Source organism: Heterodontus francisci, chromosome 14 (genome assembly GCF_036365525.1).
Source record: "Heterodontus francisci isolate sHetFra1 chromosome 14, sHetFra1.hap1, whole genome shotgun sequence".
Lineage (NCBI taxonomy): Eukaryota > Metazoa > Chordata > Chondrichthyes > Heterodontiformes > Heterodontidae > Heterodontus > Heterodontus francisci.
In genome coordinates, this window is record NC_090384.1 from 56,806,526 (window position 1) to 56,825,438 (window position 18,913).

The following is an 18,913-nucleotide window of genomic DNA, read 5'->3' on the forward strand; positions in this document are numbered from 1 at the left end:
GGTAAACAAAATTGCAGCTCATGGAATAGGAATGTTGGTATCAGCTTGGATAAAAAAAAAAAAATTGGTTGGGGCAGAAAACAGTGAGTCGTGGTAAATGGTTGATTTTCAGACTGGAGGTTGGTAGACATCGGTTAAACCCAAGTTTCAGTGCTAGGACTGCTGTTTATGGATATACATAAATGACTTGGATGTTGGAATACAGAGTAAAATTTCAAAATTTGCTGATAGCAAACTTGGAGGTGTGGCAGACTGAAGATAATACCAATCAACTGCAACAGGGCATAGATAGGCTAGCAGAATGGGCAGACAAGTGGCAGATGGAATTTAATGTAGAGATGTGTGAGGTGATGCATTTTGGCAGAAGGGTTTGGGAGAGGCAGTATAGACTAAATGGTGCAGTTCTGAAGACTCTGCAGGGATAGAGGGACCGGGGAGGGTTTATGTGCATTGATCTTTGAAGGTGGCAGGATATATTAAGAGAGTAGTTAGCAAAGCATATGGGATCTTGGGCTTCTTAAATAGAGGTATTGAGTACAATAGCAGGGATGTTATGCTGAACCTGCATAAAGCTCTGGTTAGGCCACAACAAGAGTACTGCATCCAGTTCTGACTGCCACACTTTAGGAAGGATATGAGGGACCTTGAGAGGGTCCAGAGGAGATTTACCAGAATAGTTCCAGAGATGAGGGATTTTAGCTACAGGGTGAGGTTGGAGAAGCTTGGAGCAAAGGAAATTGAGGTGAGGTTTCATAGAGGTGTACAAGACTCTGACAGGTTTAGGTAAGGTGGAAAAGAAAATGTTGCAAGGACAAGGGGACGCAGATTTAAGGTTTTGGGAAAGAGATACAGGGGGGAATATGAGGATTTTTTTTACGCAGCGAGTGGTAATGTACTCGCTGTGTGCGAGTGTGGTGGAAGCAGAATTGATGAATTATTTCAAAAGGAAATTGGATGGGCACTTGAGGGCATTGGGTTAGAATGGGAGAAAGGGACTGACTGGATTGCTCTACGGAGAGCTGGTGTGGACTCCATGGGCTGAATAGCCTCCTTTTATGCAATAACAATGACTCTATATTGACTCATGTCCAGTAAAAACTGACAGGCGCATCGGACGTGTGACGATACAGCATCCATGGAGTAATTCTGAAGAGTTATGAAAAAACGGATTTTGTCTTAAGAAAAAGAACCTTTTTTTTAAAAAAGGGAACAATGGTCCAAAATGGCCACTGAAGAAAAAGGTATTAACTTTTGTGTATGCAAACAGTCTGATAAAGGCACAGGACAAATCTTCAAAGCCAAAAGGCATTAATGAAACCCATCCCATTCCAGAATTGAATGCTGCCATCTAAAACAAAGGAGGTGTGAAGTAGCCACACCATGGGCCATTGTGCAATCACCATGGGGAATAAACCAGAATGTCTCCAAACAGGATGTGAGAAGTGACAGTTTTACCTTTTAAAAAGATAGCCAGAAAGAGAGACTGACCCGGAAAGTGAAGCTGCTTGCAACTACTGACATTCCAGAAAGCACATGTGCTGCTGGAAAAGATCTGACATCTGCATCATACAGCAGAGAGAGAGCTAGGAGTGACCCACCAACTTCAATGGTACGTTCAATCAAGAGAGAAATCTACAATCATCTCAGGCCCGCAACTTTCTGGACTTTGAGTCTTTCGAATTCAACAGGTTTATTGTAACCCTTCTCTCCCACAAAACAACACCTACCTTTTTGTTGTGTGTTTGTGTGTGTTTGTGTTTGTGTGTGTGTTTGTGTGTGTGAGTGAATGAGGTTGCGGCAATTTCGGGATAAGGCACAGTGATCAATGAACAGCATACAACATACCAACATACATACGAACATACGAATTAGCAGCAGGAGTAGGCCACTCGGCCCCTTAAGCCTGTTCTGCCATTCAACAAGATCATGGCTGATCTGATTGTAACCTCAACTCCAGATTCCCGCCTACCCCCAATAACCTTTCACCCCCTTGCTTATCAAGAATCTATCTACCTCTGCCTTAAAAATATTCAAAGACTCTGCTTTCACTGCCTTTTGAGGAAGAGAGTTCTGGTTGGCAAGATGTGATGAGTGGTGTGCCACAGGAATCAGTGCTGGGGCCTCAGCTTTTTACAATTTATATAAATGACTTTGATGAAAGGACCGAAGGTATAGTTGCTAAATTTGCTGATGACATAAAGATAGGTAGGAAAATAAGTTGTGAAGAGAACACGAGGCTACAAAGGGATATAGATAGGCTAAGTGAGTGGGCAAAGACTTGGCAAATGGAGTATAATGTGGGAAAATGTGAAACTGTCTGTTTTGGCAGGAAAAGTTAAAAAGCATATTATGTAAATGATGAGAGATTGTAGAGCTCTGAGATGCAGAGGGATCTGGGCATCAGAGTACATGAATCACAAAAGATTAGTATGGAGGTTCAGCACTCACGACCCTTGGAAAAAAAAATTCTCCTCATCTCTGTCTTAAATGAGTGACCCCTTTATTTTTAAACAGTGACCTTTAGTTCTATATTCTCCCACAAGAGAAAACATCCTTTCCACATCCACCCTGTCAAGACCCCTCAGGTATGTTATGTTTTAATCAAGTTGTTTTTTACTCTTCTAAACTCCAGCAGATACAAGCCTGGCCTGTCCAACCTTTCTTCTTAAGACAATCCACCCATTCCAGGTATTAGTCTAGTAAACCTTCTCTGAACTGCTTCTAACGCATTTACATCCTTCCTTAAATAAGGAGACCAATACTGTATACACAACTCCAGATGTGGTCTCGCCAGTGCCCTGTATAGCTGAAGCATAACCTCCCTACTTTTGTATTCAGTTCCCCTCGCAATAAATTCTAACATTCTATTAGCTTTCCTAATTATGTGCTGAACCTCCTTACTAATCTTGTGATTCATGCAGTCTGACACCCAGATCCCTCTGCATCTCAGAGCTCTACAATCTCTCATCATTTAGATAATATGCTTTTTTATTTTTCCTGCCAAAACAGACAATTTCACATTTTCCCACATTATACTCCATTTGCCAGGTCTTTGCCCACTCACTTAACCTATCTATATCCCTTTGTAGCCTCCTTGTATCCTCTTCACAACTTATTTTCCTACCTATGTAATCAGCAAATTTAGCAACCATACCTTTGGTCTCTTCATCCAAGTCATTTATGTAATTTGTAAAAAGTGAGGCCCCATCACTGATTCCTGTGGCACACTATTCGTTACATCATGCCAACCAGAAAATGACCCATTTATGCCTACTCTCTCTTTCCTCTTAGCTAGCCAATTGACTTTCTGTTTTTTAAAACCTGCAAGAAAACCTGTTACTGTCTGTTTATTTGAAAAATAAAACCTAAAGGGGCTAAACTCTTAATGCAAATACACTTGCTACTGTCAGGTGAGGAGTTGACCAGTGGGAACCACCCATGCCACATCATGTGGCCGTAACAAAACATATTCACTAGCAGAAAATGTTGTTAAGTAATGAATCATTTTTAAACAGATTTTTACTGAGATAGTTTAATATTTAAATGTATTTCCAATTGGCCTCGAAATAAGTTGGCTTCAAGACCTGCTTGTTAATGGTCCCAGTTAGCTTGACTTGGACCATCTTGAATATTGCTCTCATTTATTTGCTTAATTTTCTGAATTGCCAGTCATAGCATCTGCCTTGATTTACTTGAAAACGGAGTATATTGTCATGTTAGGAAATTGTTCTGGGTAATCTATGTTCCTGAAACATGAAAGGTCAGTTTGCCTTAAAACTCTGCAGCAATAGGTGCTGGATCTGTAAACCCCACCCACAAGCATTTATCTGCTGAAAGTTTGAATATGAGATGCCATCTGTTACACATCACCTCCGAAAATACAGTTATTGTACCATGCATTGTTTCCTGCTCTGTTTTTTTTCTATGGGGTATAATGGTATTGATCCGCAAGCCAAGAGTTAAATAGTGAAGATTGTTGGAGGTTCTGGAGTTCCATCTTGATTTATTTTTCAGAATCTGAAGCATTTATGCTGAATTTTGGATGGGGTGGAATGCATGATTGAATATATAAATCATGGTTGTTGTGAGGTTTGGACTGCATGAATGGCATGGTTTTTACCCTTTCTGTGCTTTTATGTCCTTGTATTGTAGGGATGTACCTTCATTGGAAAATTGAATGGATTGGATGTTTGTGCTCAAGGTTGTTACAGCAGCTCTTCCATACTGACCACTGGGACATGGATTCAAATCTAGTGCACATGGATGAAATGCTCTCATTATTATCTTTAAAGGTCTACGTGTACTAAGTTTAGCCAGTTTATCAGGCCCACAGCGCAGCACTAGAAGTTAGTCATGAACTGCTAAGCAGAGAAGCCACAAAAACGATCGGTGTAGGAAATGTAAAATATCACACCTTTGCACACTCTGAAGGTAGGCTAAGGAGATGGTTCTATGCGAAGGAAAACTCCCTCTTCTCTGCCCAATAATGTTAAACCTGATCTTGGCATCAGGTGGCAGGACTATATCTCCAACACAGAAGTCCTTGAAGCGGCCAACACCCCCAGCTTATACACACTACTGAGTCAGCGGCGCTTGAGATGGCTTGGCCATGTGAGCCGCATGGAAGATGGCAGGATCCCCAAAGACACATTGTACAGCGAGCTCGCCACTGGTATCAGACTCACCGGCCGTCCATGTCTCCGCTATAAAGACGTCTGCAAACGCGACATGAAATCGTGTGACATTGATCACAAGTCGTGGGAGTCAGTTGCCAGCATTCGCCAGAGCTGGCGGGCAGCCATAAAGACAGGGCTAAAATGTGGCGAGTCGAAGAGACTTAGTAGTTGGCAGGAAAAAAGACAGAGGTGCAAGGGGAGAGCCAACTGTGCAACAGCCCCGACAAACAAATTTCTCTGCAGCACCTGTGGAAGAGCCTGTCACTCCAGAATTGGCCTTTATAGCCACTCCAGGCGCTGCTTCACAAACCACTGACCACCTCCAGGCGCGTATCCATTGTCTCTCGAGATAAGGAGGCCCAAAAGAAAGAAAGATCTGGGAATGCTTGATGCTGATAATGGGTGTCTGACATGGAGCAGGATTCTCTTTGCAACTGGTAACATTCCTTACCTTGAATACAAAATTCACCCAAAACATTTTGAAGTCAGCAAATGAACAGTACATTGAACAAATTGCCATTTGTTATAACACAATTCTGATTTTGTTATGGTCAATGGAACACAGTACAGGCAAGTCTGCTGTCATATTCTGTCTCAATGAGACACATTTATATTCTGAAAATGCTTTACACAGAGTCTCTAGGTTCCCATTACAATGATCTTATTCCCTGAACTGAAATTTAAATACAGAACATAGAGAAAAGTCAAGGAAAGTGTGTGTGCTGAATGCATCTGACTATATAAGGTGCAGGGATTCGGAGTGTTTCTATTCCTGGTTTGTGATTAACCACAAAACAAAACCTCTTGTGAGTAAGGTTGCCTGATGAGTTTTTATGCCAACTCTTGTTTAGTTCTTATCTGCTAAATTCCAGTCAGTCAACTCAGCAATTAAGAATTTCTGGTGAGGGTTGGGGAAAAACAATGAAGGTTGTTAACATAGACAATGCAGTATGATAAAGAATTATTATTGTCCTGTGTGCCACCTCTTTGAAAATTTTTTTTTCAAAAGTCAGAAAAGAACAGGGAGGAGGGACAAATGGATGTGGAATTGACTTGGCTGAAGGGAGAGAAACTGAACTCCTTTTCCTTAATTCTTGTTCACTGAACTCCTTCAACCAATGATCCTCTTCCTTTCCTTAGTACTGGATGTAGATTGACTCTCTTTTTTCTGACACTGGAATTGCTAGTTACTCACTTCACTTTGCAGTGCTGCACGACCATTCCAGAGTATGCGGTGAGTTGAGAATTGCGGGCTAATTTCCCACAGCAGTGGGGAATTTATAAAGACTGATTCTTAGTTGTTGCCAGCAGGAATGGTGTCTCTTTATTTTCCATGTGTGGGCAAGTAGTAACTTGTAAAGGTTCATTTCAAAAGGTAACCTAAAGTTTTTTGGTAAACTTGTTTACCAAGCCAGTAAGAATGACCTGACTAAGTTAGGAGTAAACACATTTATTTATTTCTCTGCTAATAAATTCCCAGAAGTTTATTTTGCTCTGATAGCAGACTGGTTATAGGATACACGTAAAATTTCTTTGTGCGCAGGAGTGTGAATTTCATGATGTGCTTATTTTAAATAGCTCTTGCTTTAAAATGATGCAGCAAGAAATTTTAGGAAAACTTTTTGGTCTGGGAATTTCCTGACATGCTAAATTTATGCTTTACCAGTTTTAGTCCATGTCCCCTTACACAACTCTTGCAATTTAACTTGAAACTAATATTCTGGACTTGCCTTTTACATTCCCTTAACTTTGTTCTATGTTCTATAACATCATATCTCAGATGTCCTATTCCAGGTGAAATTTCCAAGTTTCTCTAGTCTTTGCATATAGTCAAGACTTTTGATACTAGGGATGAGCCTTTTTCTATTCCCTGCACTGCCTCTAGCATCTGAATGCCATCAGATGTCTTGGCAAACAGAACTATATGCAACAGTCAATTTGTAGTCTGACCAGAAGGTTGTAAAGGTTTAATCACAATATTCTCACACATGTATTCTTCTTCTGTTTTGATTATGTATTGAACATTCTATTAGATTTGCTTGTAGATTGCCGAACACTGAGGCAAATTAACTTCCTAATTCATTTTGACATGAGGAATGCCAGAGGGAGAGATGACCTGGGCACCTATTGCAAGTTGTACAAGAATCACATAATTGGGGAGATGGTGGTATGGTGGTACTGGCCAATTGTCGCTGGCAAGGCCCCAAAACTTGCGTCTCTTCTGGGGCTGACGTCCACAATCCTGCTGTTGGCTGGGTGCAGTCACAGCAGTGGCACTACTGCTGACGATGCTGCTGGGACTGGGAGCTGCTGATTGGCTGGCAGTTCCATTAGGTGGGACTTACTGCCTCCTGCACAAGTCCAATTAAGGGCCTGGGCCACGTAAAGTTGTAGCGTGGCTCCCAGGCCTGACAGAGGTGGGCTTGCCCCTGATTTTTTTGGCTGGTGGGTAGGGCCCATCGCCCATGTAAGATTCCAGCCAATGCCACTGGGCTAGTAATCCAGAGACCCAGGCTAATGGCCTGGGGACATGGATTTAAATCCCACCATGGCAGCTGGTGGAATTTAAATTCAATTAATTTATAAAATCCCACAAATTAATAAAAGTCTGGAATTGAAAGCTAGTCTCAAATATTTGTGCCATGAAACTATCATCGATTGTTGTAAAATCCCATTTGGTTCACTAATGTCCTTTGGGGAAGGAAGTCTGCTCTCATATGACTCGAGACCCACAGTAATGGGGTTGACTCTTAACTGCCCTCTGAAATGACCTCGCAGGCCACTCAGTTGCCAAGGGCAATTGGGGATAGGCAACAAATGCTAGCCTTGCCAGCGATGCCCACATCACATGAAAGAATAAAAAAAAGTACAAAGTGACACTGCTGAAAGCTGTGATGATACCTTCAGCCTTGTCCTTCCAGATTAAAGAATAGCAGGTTGGGGGTGGGGTGCGGCGGGGGTTGGGTGGGATGGGTGGGAAATACTAGTTTACCTGATGAATTGGTGAGGAACGATGTAAAGTGGTGTGTTGTAGAATTGTATTGGGTCATAGCCAGAATTTTACCAACAAAGTTGTGAAATTATGAAAACTCTAAGATTTTGGCTAAATTTTGGGCTGTCTTGATCTGTTCTAATCCTGTATACCCCATGTTCCTGTGTTGGATTGCGGGGTTGTCCAACATAAGCCCCATGCCCGGGATCCGGCCCGCCAGTGGTTTCCATCCAGCCCGCGGATGTAAACTGTACCTGGGCCATTTTTCAACCTCTGGCTTTAAAAAAAAAACGCAAGTCACTTTGACAGCAGTTAGTTGCTGAAATCGGGAACAGTTGTTTCCCAACTTTGGACAAATTCAGGGTTTTTTAAAAGCCTGCTGGGAAACCCCGAATCTGGCCGCAGTTCAAAAGCCACTGTTCCTGCTTGGAGCACCTGTCAGCTGTGAAACTAACTTCTGATTTTTAAAAAACCTGATCAACTTATCTGCTGAGCGTTCCTGCTCTCTGCAACTGTCAGAGGGGGGGGGGGGGGGGGGGTGGAGGGGAGGGGAGGGGGGGTCAACGTGAGAGAGAGAGATGGGGGGGACCAGAGAGAGAGACTGGGGGAGAGAGCATGATCAAGATCACTCCTGACAGAATGACATCTATCCGGAATACTCCGCATCACTGCAAGTGTGCAGGCAAACTTTGTGCAAGGAAAAAATGCCATGCGTCTCACTAAATCAGTGTCCAACATAGTGAAGAGAAAGTAGTAAGTCAATAAATTAGTCGTTTCATTTAAAACTTCTTCACAAAAATATACATTTGTTGCTGTTTTGATTAATAGTAAGATAAATTTTTAATGCCTTTATCTTACTGAAATTGTCTCTCCGGCCCCCTACGTAAGACAAAACTTGTCATGTGCCCCCTCCCCCCCCAAATACCTTGCGTGTGCTGCTCTCTGACATTTATGCAACATAGTGAACTGCCAGTTCTTCCATTTGTACAAAGACATCTCCAAGCAAAAACATATATTGCTTCATTAATTGGGAGCCTTTGAGTAACAGTGGGAGCCTGTTTACATAACTGCTTTACATTGCACAGTCTAAGTATTATATATTAGAACACATATCCAAATGAAACTCATTATTTTGTGCATAGAAGCAGTGAAAACTTATAAATATTGCAAGTGGTGAATGTTTTAAACTTCAGGCTGGATTTTGTAGCCCTGCTGCCAGGAGCGGTGGTGGGCATGGAACATTGATGCCGTCCCCCACGGGACTCGTGCTGCCGGCGCGGTGGGCAGCCACTTAACATAGTAATTGCAGCGGCCCCTCTTTTCCATCCCTCTTTTTCCCCCCCCCCCCCCCCCCCCCCAATCATGTGGTGGGGGTGGCATTGACGACACTGTTTATGGTGTCACCTGATGCAGGAGCAGGTGCTGGCACCATTTTTAAAAGGCTGCCAGCCCTGCACACAGTACAACATAATGCAGAGCTTAGTTATGCACTAAAACATGCAGAGTTGCCCCCTTCCCCACTTCGGTGGCGCCAGCTTCTTCTGGATAGGAAAGTAAAGGTGCGTGAATGCTGCACGACGAGCTCAGATTGGGAACTGCAGGTCAGATCGCTGCGGTTTACATTTAAATGAATGCAAAGAGGTAATTACCATATGGAAAGCAGGATCCCGTTGCAGAGTGGCAGACGTGCCGCCACGGAGCCCCGCCGCTGCCAGGAAGATCGGAACCGGCAATCCCAGCGTCGGGTTCTGTAGCAGCCGCTGTCGCTCCGATTCTCCAGCTCCTCCCGCCACGAAACCTGATATCGGACTGAGAACAAAATCCAGCCCTTAATGTGCAGAACTGATCTGATTCTGAGCTGGTCCAGTGTGCTGACAACATGTCACACGATATTTTAGTGTAAGCGTACTGAGGTATTGATCCAGCTCTTAGCATTTGTAAGGTGTTGAAGGAGCTCGGATTACTTGTAGAATGTTTGGAGACTCAGGAAAAATGGGGTCGGCATGATAACTGACACCACACAGGCTGGTAGATTTATATTTGGTAATGGGGTTAGCTGCGCGGGAACTGTGTGTGGCATTCATTTGGACTTTGTCTTTGTGCTGTAGTTTTATCATGCCCTTTCATATCTGTTCAATTCGAACATTGATTAGATTTGCTGCTGAGGTTTGATTGAGCTGGTAATTAGATTCTGTGGATTTATCTCCATTTTTGTCTGATTGTGCTTCCATGAAGCACCTTGCGGCATTGCTTCTACGTGATAAAGGAAGGTAAGAGAGAGTTGCATTTGTATAGTACCATTCATGGCCACCAGACCTCCCGAAGCACTTTACAGTGGAAGTAATTTTGTAATGTAGTTACTGTTGTAAGAGACAGGGCAGCAAATTTGTGCACAAGGCTCCCACAAACAGCAATGTGATAATGACTAGATATTGTTTTTGTGATGTTGATTGAAGAATAAATATTGGCCAGGATACCAGGGATAACTGCCCTGTTCTTCTTTAAAATAGTATCATGGGATCTTTTCCATCCACCTAAGAGGGCAGACCGGGCCTTAGTTTAACATCTCGCCTGAAAGAAAGCACCTTCAACAGTGCAGCACTCTCTTCAGTACTGCATTGCTCCAAATCATTATCACCCCCTCTGCAGCATATGAGAAGATAGATCTTTCACTCAACACTGGGGAAATGAAGATCCTTTTCCAACCAGCTCCCACTGCACAACACCTCCCCCCCCCCCCCTCCCCCCCCCCCCGCCCCCAATGTATGTGAAGGCATACTTGGAGCTGAGGAGAAGATTAGAGGAAAGTTCTGAGAAGTACATAATGAAAACATATGGCTAATGCTGACATTGCTGAAGTGTCTGAGATGCACGTGCGCTCCTTTAATGCAAATTAAGTGTCTTGTTTTTACAGAAGGATCCACTCTTGCTTGGCTTTTTCTATCAGTTTCACAAGCATTTAATATTTTATTACACTGTAGGTTTGATATTGTAAGTAGAGGCCATATTTTCTGCACACATTCCACAAATTTTAGTCTGTAGAGTGCCAGTTGCTCCTGCTGATGTCAGAAGTACAGGCTTGCAGCAGTCTTTTCTTTAACCACATGTGAAACTTTGAAGTAATTGATATTGCTGTTTCTTATATTTTAGACCAAATACCCACATGTCCAAGCAACAGGCAGACCAAAGGCCGCAAAGTATGGTCAGTGAAACCTCCACAGCAGTAACTACCTCCACAGTGGACGCTGCTCCAGTTTCAAAGGTGAGGTTAAGAGCTGGTCTTTCCATGTGTAGACAACAAAATATATGTCGGCCCTACTGTAATTTGCAGCAACCCTAATTATTTTGCTACTAAGATATATGAATTAAAAATATTATGGTATCTGTCCAATAACTCCTGTTGGGACTGCACATGTATGGCTGTCAGGTGATGACTGGATCAACTCTGATCAAATAACTTGCAGATAATCCTGGTTTGATTTTGTTTTGCTCTGTTAAGGACCCACTTCAGGTGTTAATACAATCCTAATAACCCCTTGTCCTTACTTCTGAAAGGCATTATAAACTCACCAATAAAAACTGTGTGTGTTTATATGTTTATATATAAGGCATATTTTTATTAGTGTATGTATGCAGCAAAAGGACTAACATGCGAATGGTGAACAGAAGCAGAAAAATACAGAAGTGTGATCGACGATCACAAATCTGACCGTGTGGAACCTTATGGGTTCAGTGCTTTTAAGTGAGCAGTGAGACGGGGGGAAGAAAATGAACATAAAAGTTTAAAAAAAAAAAAAAATAAAAGACTTTGAATTTGACCACTTCTATAATGCTTTCCGAAAAGTACTGTGCTCATCAACATTTATTGTAGGGGTTAAGAAGGAATGTTTTCGTGTTGACTATCTCCCAAATAGTCTACTTTTATGGCTGAGATAGCCCAGCAAATCACAAGCCACTCATAAGGCTTGGCAGGGCCAATATAAAGTAAATGAGCAGTGCTGCCTGTGGAGGCATTAAAACCAATTAATTGCTGCAGTCTGCGATGCCAGCTGCCTTTTGTCTCATTGCAGGCAAGCTGAGTGCTCAGGCAGCCTTGTCCACTTCATCAATGTGGTTTTCCACTTCCTGACCCACAAACAATGTGGAAAATCCTCAGTCAGAAATGCGATTGTATGTAATACGCATTGCAATTTAAATGGACTGAATTCCACAGCACATGGAGCTGTAGCACAGTACTGACCAGCATTGATTTTCAACATTGGGTAGGCTATTTTGTGTCATTTTCATTTGGGTCCTTTATATGATGCTTTATTGAATGTTAATTATCACCTCAAAATTCCTGAAAGGTGTTTGATTAGCTTCTCATCAAGCTTACTGCCTCAGACTCATGTTTTTTTCCAGTTTTGGATGAGAAGTGTGAAGAGGGGATGAAAAAGACACAGAGAACACACAAAGGGATTGTTATTAGAAAAAATTTGTAATTCTCATCAAATAATTTCTTATCGCTTGTAGAAAATAGTGTACTCAACTTCATTAAAGATGCTTGGGCTTAGGTAGAATTTTTTGCTTTCTGTTTCTTGCCTTCACAAATAAGGACCAGATGATGGGATTCCATGGGACAGTATTTGCATCCAGACGGAACCAACTATATAAGCATGAGTCATGATAATTAGAGGGTACAGATAAGAACATACAATTACCCACACAGCCTCTGCACTATATAGTTTCTTGCAAACTTAACGCTTATTTGGCATCTCTCAAAATGCACAGCATAGCAATTTTCTTGCTACCTTACTCGAATTCTGTATGATTTAAGCTATTTTTATTTTTGGTGGTGTTGCCGGTTGCCTTTCCTCAATGTTTTGAAGTATTATGAGATATATGTGTATTGAGATAATTGTAGCATCAATTTACCGCATTTTATAGATTCTCTCCACCTGACCTCCCTATAGGTTAGAGCAGAAACACGAAGAGCTGCACTCTGATTTTATCTATGTTCTGTATTATGACTTTAATAACAGGGAGATGGGTAACTATTGGCTTTCTCAAAGTATTGAAAATCTTAGTTTAATCTCCTTCATTACTTGTCATCATTTTTCTTCATGTGTGTGTGTTCCCTCACTCACCTCAACCCCCTCCATCCCTTGCCTGTCTTCATTCTTTTCCCTTAGTTCAGGGCCTGCACACAGCAGAACTCTAGTACTTCTATTTTGGATTACTTACAGTTCACTAGCATCAGTTAAGCCTAAACTTTTTGATGAGATTAATCTCACGTTTTACTTTTACTTGTACATAGTATTTATGCGGTCTTAAGAAGGGATTAATGTTAGTCTTTGTAAACCTCAGGAACTGATTTAACAGGCACCAGTGCAAATGTGGTTTAGCTAGGGTATTAGATTTTTTGTTTCAGAAATTGTTAATCAATAAGTACTACTATGAATTAGTAATTTAATACTAACTGGTGAGTTCTATCCACCATCTTGTGAAATGAGATATGGTAATGGGTGTCTCCAAGTGCAATATTATGGCTTTTCAGTGCTCAACAGGGGAGCGTGATGATCTTGAATGGAGGATACGTGGGCATCTATTACGAGTGTTGATTCTTATCAGTACATGCGGGCACTGGTGGATGTCAAATTCAGCCTGGATACAGTTTTTTGAGATTGTACTGTGAAGAGGTGAAGGGTACTATAGTTTGTCTTCAATGATTTAAAAAAAAAGTCACAGGTAAAGTTTCTAGCACATTAGACATGTGTCCAAACAGTTTTTCATGATTCAGAATTCCTAAGCATGCAGCGGAGGGACTTCTTCCACCTTGGGTGAGATTCAGGAGAAAGCTGCAAATTGGATTTGTGGCCAAAGAGGAAACATCTGCAGGGAGAGAAGGCTCCAGCCTAGCCCGATCAGTCACAGAGTACCTTGGAGGAGTAGAAAGCCTTGTAATGGGTATGTCTTTCTGGTAAGGACCCTCATGGACCTAGATTAAATATTTGGAGCCACCAGGTGTGGTGTTATGCTCGTTACAGTACTGGACTAGCAACCCAGCAGTTGAGATTTCAAATCCCACCATACCAAGTTATAATCTGGGACAGCACCAGAAAAATGACTATGAAATCAATGTCTTTTTTTTTAAAAAGTAACTGGTTCACTAATAACCTTCAGGGAAAAGAACCTGCCTACACTGTGACTCTTTATCACATTGGTTGACTTTTAATGCTCTCTGAAGTGATATAGCAGCCACTTACTTGTACAAGCAATTACCAAGAAGATGGGGAATAAATGCAGTCTTGTTGACATTGTGCGTATCTTGAGAAGAAATTAAAAGAAAATTAAGCTGGCTGGCATGATGCATTCTCCCATGTGTAGCTGGTTCCAGTATGTCCGTAGTCTAGTTCAGGACGTTCTGAGACTTCGGTTGACGGCTGCTAGAAGGCATTAATGGGAGACTAAACATGAGCAGATGCTTTTCTGTCCAGGACTCTGTACCTAAAGATGAAAGCAGTTATTTAAATTCCACAGTCCCACTTGGTGCAACGGGTTTTTGACAGGTCGTGGTGTGTGTCCATATTTTAGTGAGGAAAACTGTGGCACTGGCACTCGTACATTTTATGCTGAGCTGTGCTGCCCATCAGGGGAACTCCCAATGGGTGCTCAACACCTTGGAAGAGCTCAAATTGTTAGTTACCATATTCCCTGATGGAGAAGTGAGGTAAGCATTGTCTCTTTGGGGTCCATGTTGTTCCAAGTTGGCCTGCCTCGTGATGGATGGTGGTAAACCACTGTGGCAGGCATGATAATCCAATACTTGAACAAGGCAGATCTACAGTACGCCAAGTCACTGTATTGATCAGCCTACCTGGCTTGCTGTTGGAATTGAGGACGGGGGCTAACTCTGCCACCTACAGTCGGGATTCTTTTCACTCAACTTGGATAATAGTTCAAGGAAATGCACTAATGTAGTCCTAGCTAGACAAGTGGTGGTCTTAGCTGATTTAATCCCCCCACGAGTAACCGTGGGCATACTCGGAGGTCCCTAGGACTTGGCTCTTCTAAACTGCACCCAAGTTGTCTGGACTTGAGCAGTATGTGGATTGTGCCTCTGAGTAGAGACTGTGTCCTCTATATAGAGCATGTGTTGATTTCTCTGTAGTTTGGTTTAGAGATGATCTGATAAGTTTATGCACACATCAGACAAAGCAGATCAAAAAGTGAAATGAAAAATGTTTGTAAAACTTAAAACACTTTGAGAGTCTAGTGATTCAATGAGATGCAGATGTGTACACTTAATTTTAGATGGTGTTCTGCATTTAAACTATCAGTGTTGTGTAGGCTTAGAAAGTGATTATTTTGCTATAAATCAAAAAAAAACTAATGCTGAAAATCTGCAATAAAAGTTGTTAAGTACTGGAAATACTGTTTGGTCTTCGACCTGGAAAGAGATGAGACTGGTTAATGTTATTGGTGCTGACTTTTCATTAAACTGAAAACATGAATACGAGGAAAAGGGAAGAGGAGAACAAATAAAAGTCATAAATCAGGTACAGTAACTGCCATTTCAATTTTGGCTCGCTCAGATGCCAGTCTAGGTTTTTTTTCCAAAAATATACTTGATTCATAAAAATCTGTTTTTTTTTAAAAAGTACAAAACAGTTCAAAACAGCTCCAAGTTGACATTCCAGAAAGTGAAAAGGAAATCAGTTTTCTTCAATACAGAAGTGAGTTGCCTCGCAACCCTTCCATTCCGTTTTATATGCAATGTACATTTTACACCAAAACCATGTTTTAGTACATATTGCCTGAGGGGTGTTCCATGGGTTCCAGCCCCTTGGGTTCACTGTGACGGGAGGACCTTGCACAGCGGTCTTTCCCCATTAAGCCTTTGCGGCGGCTGCCCCAAGCTTTAGTGTGTCCCTCAGCACGTAGTCCTGGACCTTGGAATGTGCCAGTCTGCAACATTCAGTCGTGGGCAACTCCTTGCACTGGAAGACCAGCAAGTTTTGGACATACCAAAGAGCGTCTTTCACCGAATTGATGGTCCTCCAGTGCAAAGAGTTGTCCACTCTTTCCAGATGTTTATCGTTGTGTGCATCCCTGGGAACAGACCGTAGAGCACAGACTCCAGTGTTACAAAGCTGCTCTGGATGAACCTTGACAAAAACCACTGCATCTCTTTCCACACCTGCTTTGCAAAGGCACATTCCAGAAGGAGGTGGGCAACAGTCTCTTTCCCCACCACAGCCACCTCGAGGGCAGCGTGCAGAGGCAGAGAGATTCCGGGCATGCAGGTAGGATCTGACTGGGAGGGAACTTCTCACCACCAGCCAAGCTACGTCTTGGTGCTTGTTTGAAAGTTCTGGTGATGAGGCATTCTGCCAAATGACTTTGGCAGTCTGCTCGGGGAACCATCCGACAGGATCCACCATCTCCTTTTCGCATAGGGCCTTGACATTCCGTGCAGACCCCTGCCTAATGGATTGGTTGGTCAAAGGTGTTTTTCTGCACAAACATTTTCACGAAGGATAGGTGGTACAGCACGGTCCAACTGGATGGAGCATTCGTGTCAATATGGCCAGACCCATCCCTCGTAACGCCGGAGACAGATAGAACCTCAGCAAGCAGTGACGCTTGGTGTTTGCATACTGGGGTTCTATGCACAGCTTGATGCAGCCGCACACGAAGGTGGTCATGAGGATGAGGGTGACGTTTGGTACGTTTTTTCTGCCTTTATCCAGAGGTTTGAATATCGTGTCCCTCCGGACATGGTCCATTTTGGATCTTCAGATAAAGCGGAAAATGGGTTGGGTGACTGCCACGGCGCAGGAGCGGGGCCAGACCTGCGCCACATACAGCAACAACGTGAGCGCCTGGCACCTGATGACCATGTTCTTACCAATAATGGAGGGAGAACGCTGCCCCCACATGCTCTGTTTATAGTTTACCATGGCTGCTCACTCCTTCCAGGTTTTCGCGCACGCCCTGGCCCTTCCAAACCATATCCCCAGCACCTTCAGGTAGTCTGACCTAATGGTAAAGGGGACAAAGGATTGGTCGGCCCAGTTCCCAAAAAACATGGCCCTGCTCTTGCCGCGATTTACTTTGGCTCCCGAGGCCAGTTCGAACTGGTCGCAGATGCTCATCAGTCTGCGAATGGACAGCGGATCCGAGCAGAAGACAGCGACGTCGTCCAGATACAGAGAGGTTTTGACCTGAGTGCCTCTGCTGCTTGGGATTGTCACTCCTCTAATGGACTCAGAAAAAGGTTTGATACAGCAAACAAGACAGGGGAGAGAGGACAGCCCTGTTTGACTCCTGATTTGATCGGGAAACTTTCTGATTCCCATCCATTGATTGAGACTGCGCTGCTGATGTTTGTGCAGAGCAGTTTGATCCAATTGCGGATTCTCTCCCGAACCCCATTTTGGAGAACACGTCCATCATATATGTGTGCGATAGTCTGTCAAAAGCCTTCTGCTGGTCTAAGCTGATGAGGCAGGTGTCCACCCTCCTGTCCTGTACATAGGCAAAAAATCGTATCCCTGAATAGCACGAGACTATCAAAGATCTTCCTGCTGGGTACAGTACAGGTCTGGTCAGGGTGAATCACCAACTCCAGAGCAGACTTGACCCGACTGTCGATGACTTTGGCTAGGATCTTGTAGTCTGCATTAAGCAGTGAGATGGGCCACCAATTTCTGATTTCCACCTTCTCCCCCTTGTAGATGAGGGTGATGATGCCTTTTCTTATGGATTCTGACATGTTGCCAGCCAGAAGCATACTCTCGTACACTTCCAGCAGGTCTGGGCCGATCCAGTCCCACAGAACTGAATACAACTCAACAGGTAAGCCGTCGTTTCCAGGAGTTTTACTCATCTCAAAGGATCTGACGGCGTTTGTCAGCTCATCCAGAGTTAGCGGTTTGTCCAGACTCTCCTGCATACTGTCATCTAAGAACTCCGTGATAGATGACAGGAAGGACTGGGAGGACGTGCTGTCCGTGGGCTTCATGTCGTACAGCCCAGCATAAAAGGATTTGCTAATCCTTAGTATGTCAGACTGCAAAGACGTTACCGAGCCATCCTCTTCCTTCAGGCTGCTGATCACAGAGCTTTCTCTCTCTAGCTTTTGGAAGAAGAAATGTGAGCATGTCTCATTGTGCTCAATGGAGTGGACTCTGGACTGGAAGATGCTCTCGGAGGCCTCTGTGGCAAGGTTTGCTGGCTCTTCACCTATTAGAGATCCTCCTTGATCTCGACCCCCATCGACTGCAGCTGGAGCAGATTTTACATTCTTTTCTGGAGTCAGGACATTTTCCTCTGTCTCTCTCTCGCCCTCTGAACACCTTTGAAGATAAAGAACCTCTTGATGTTTGCCTTGATCGCTTCCCACCAGTGTACCGGAGACTCAAAGAGGGGTTTCACAGTTCACCAACCTTTGTAATCCCTTTTGAGTTCCTCAATGTTCTCTGGGGTTAGCAGTGTAACATTCAGCTTCCATGTCCCCCTGCCAACCCGCTGGTTGTCCTGCAAGTGACAGTCGGCCACGAAGAGGCAGTGGTCAGAGAAGAACACTGGCTTGACATCGGTGGATCTGACAGTGAAATCACGGGACACAAACAGGAAGTCAATCCCGGAACAGGCAGACCCGTCCGGTCTTGACCAGGTGTCTGTACGCTGCGTTCCGTCTGCAGGTTTGCTGAAGACATTGTGCAGCTTGGCACCTTTTATTGTTTACATCAGTTATCTGGACATAGCATCCAGTTTGCTGTCATCACTGCTGGATCGTTCAGCTGCGTTAATGCAGTTGAAGTCATTGCCGAGAATGACCGGCCTGGACGTCACCAGCAGCAGTGGGAGCTGCTGGAGGACAGTCAGTCACTCGCTGCATTGAACCGGGGCATACACATTGATCAACCGGAGCGGAGCATTGTTATACATTACATCTGCTACGAGGAGGCGACTGCCCATCACCTCCTTAACTTCGGAGATGGTGAAGTTACCTCCCCACAGCAGAATACCCAGGCCGGAGGAAGGGGAATCATTTCCCCCGGACCAGATCGATGGCCCGTGGGACCACCATCGTGACCATTGCCTGTAAGCGCTGAGGCGTGGAAATCCACACTCCTGCAGAAACAGCAGGTTGGCTTTGACCTTGGTGAGGTAGTCCAAGGTCGAAACACATCGCGTAGTGTATTTAATGCTAAGCACATTAATTGAAGCAATCTTTATACCCATTTTCAAGTTGGGT

The 18,913-nt window shown here is 43.5% G+C and overlaps 1 protein-coding gene across 6 annotated transcripts in view; it reads left to right on the plus strand.

Annotated features, from left to right (window-relative positions):
* Positions 1-18,913, plus strand: part of plekha7b (pleckstrin homology domain containing, family A member 7b) — a 549,182-nt gene that overhangs the window by 324,383 nt on the left and 205,886 nt on the right. For all 6 annotated transcript variants that reach the window (XM_068046273.1, XM_068046275.1, XM_068046276.1 and 3 more), the window contains one exon: positions 10,819-10,930. In XM_068046273.1, coding sequence (XP_067902374.1) covers positions 10,819-10,930 — 112 coding nt within the window. The remainder of the gene's footprint in view (positions 1-10,818; positions 10,931-18,913) is intronic.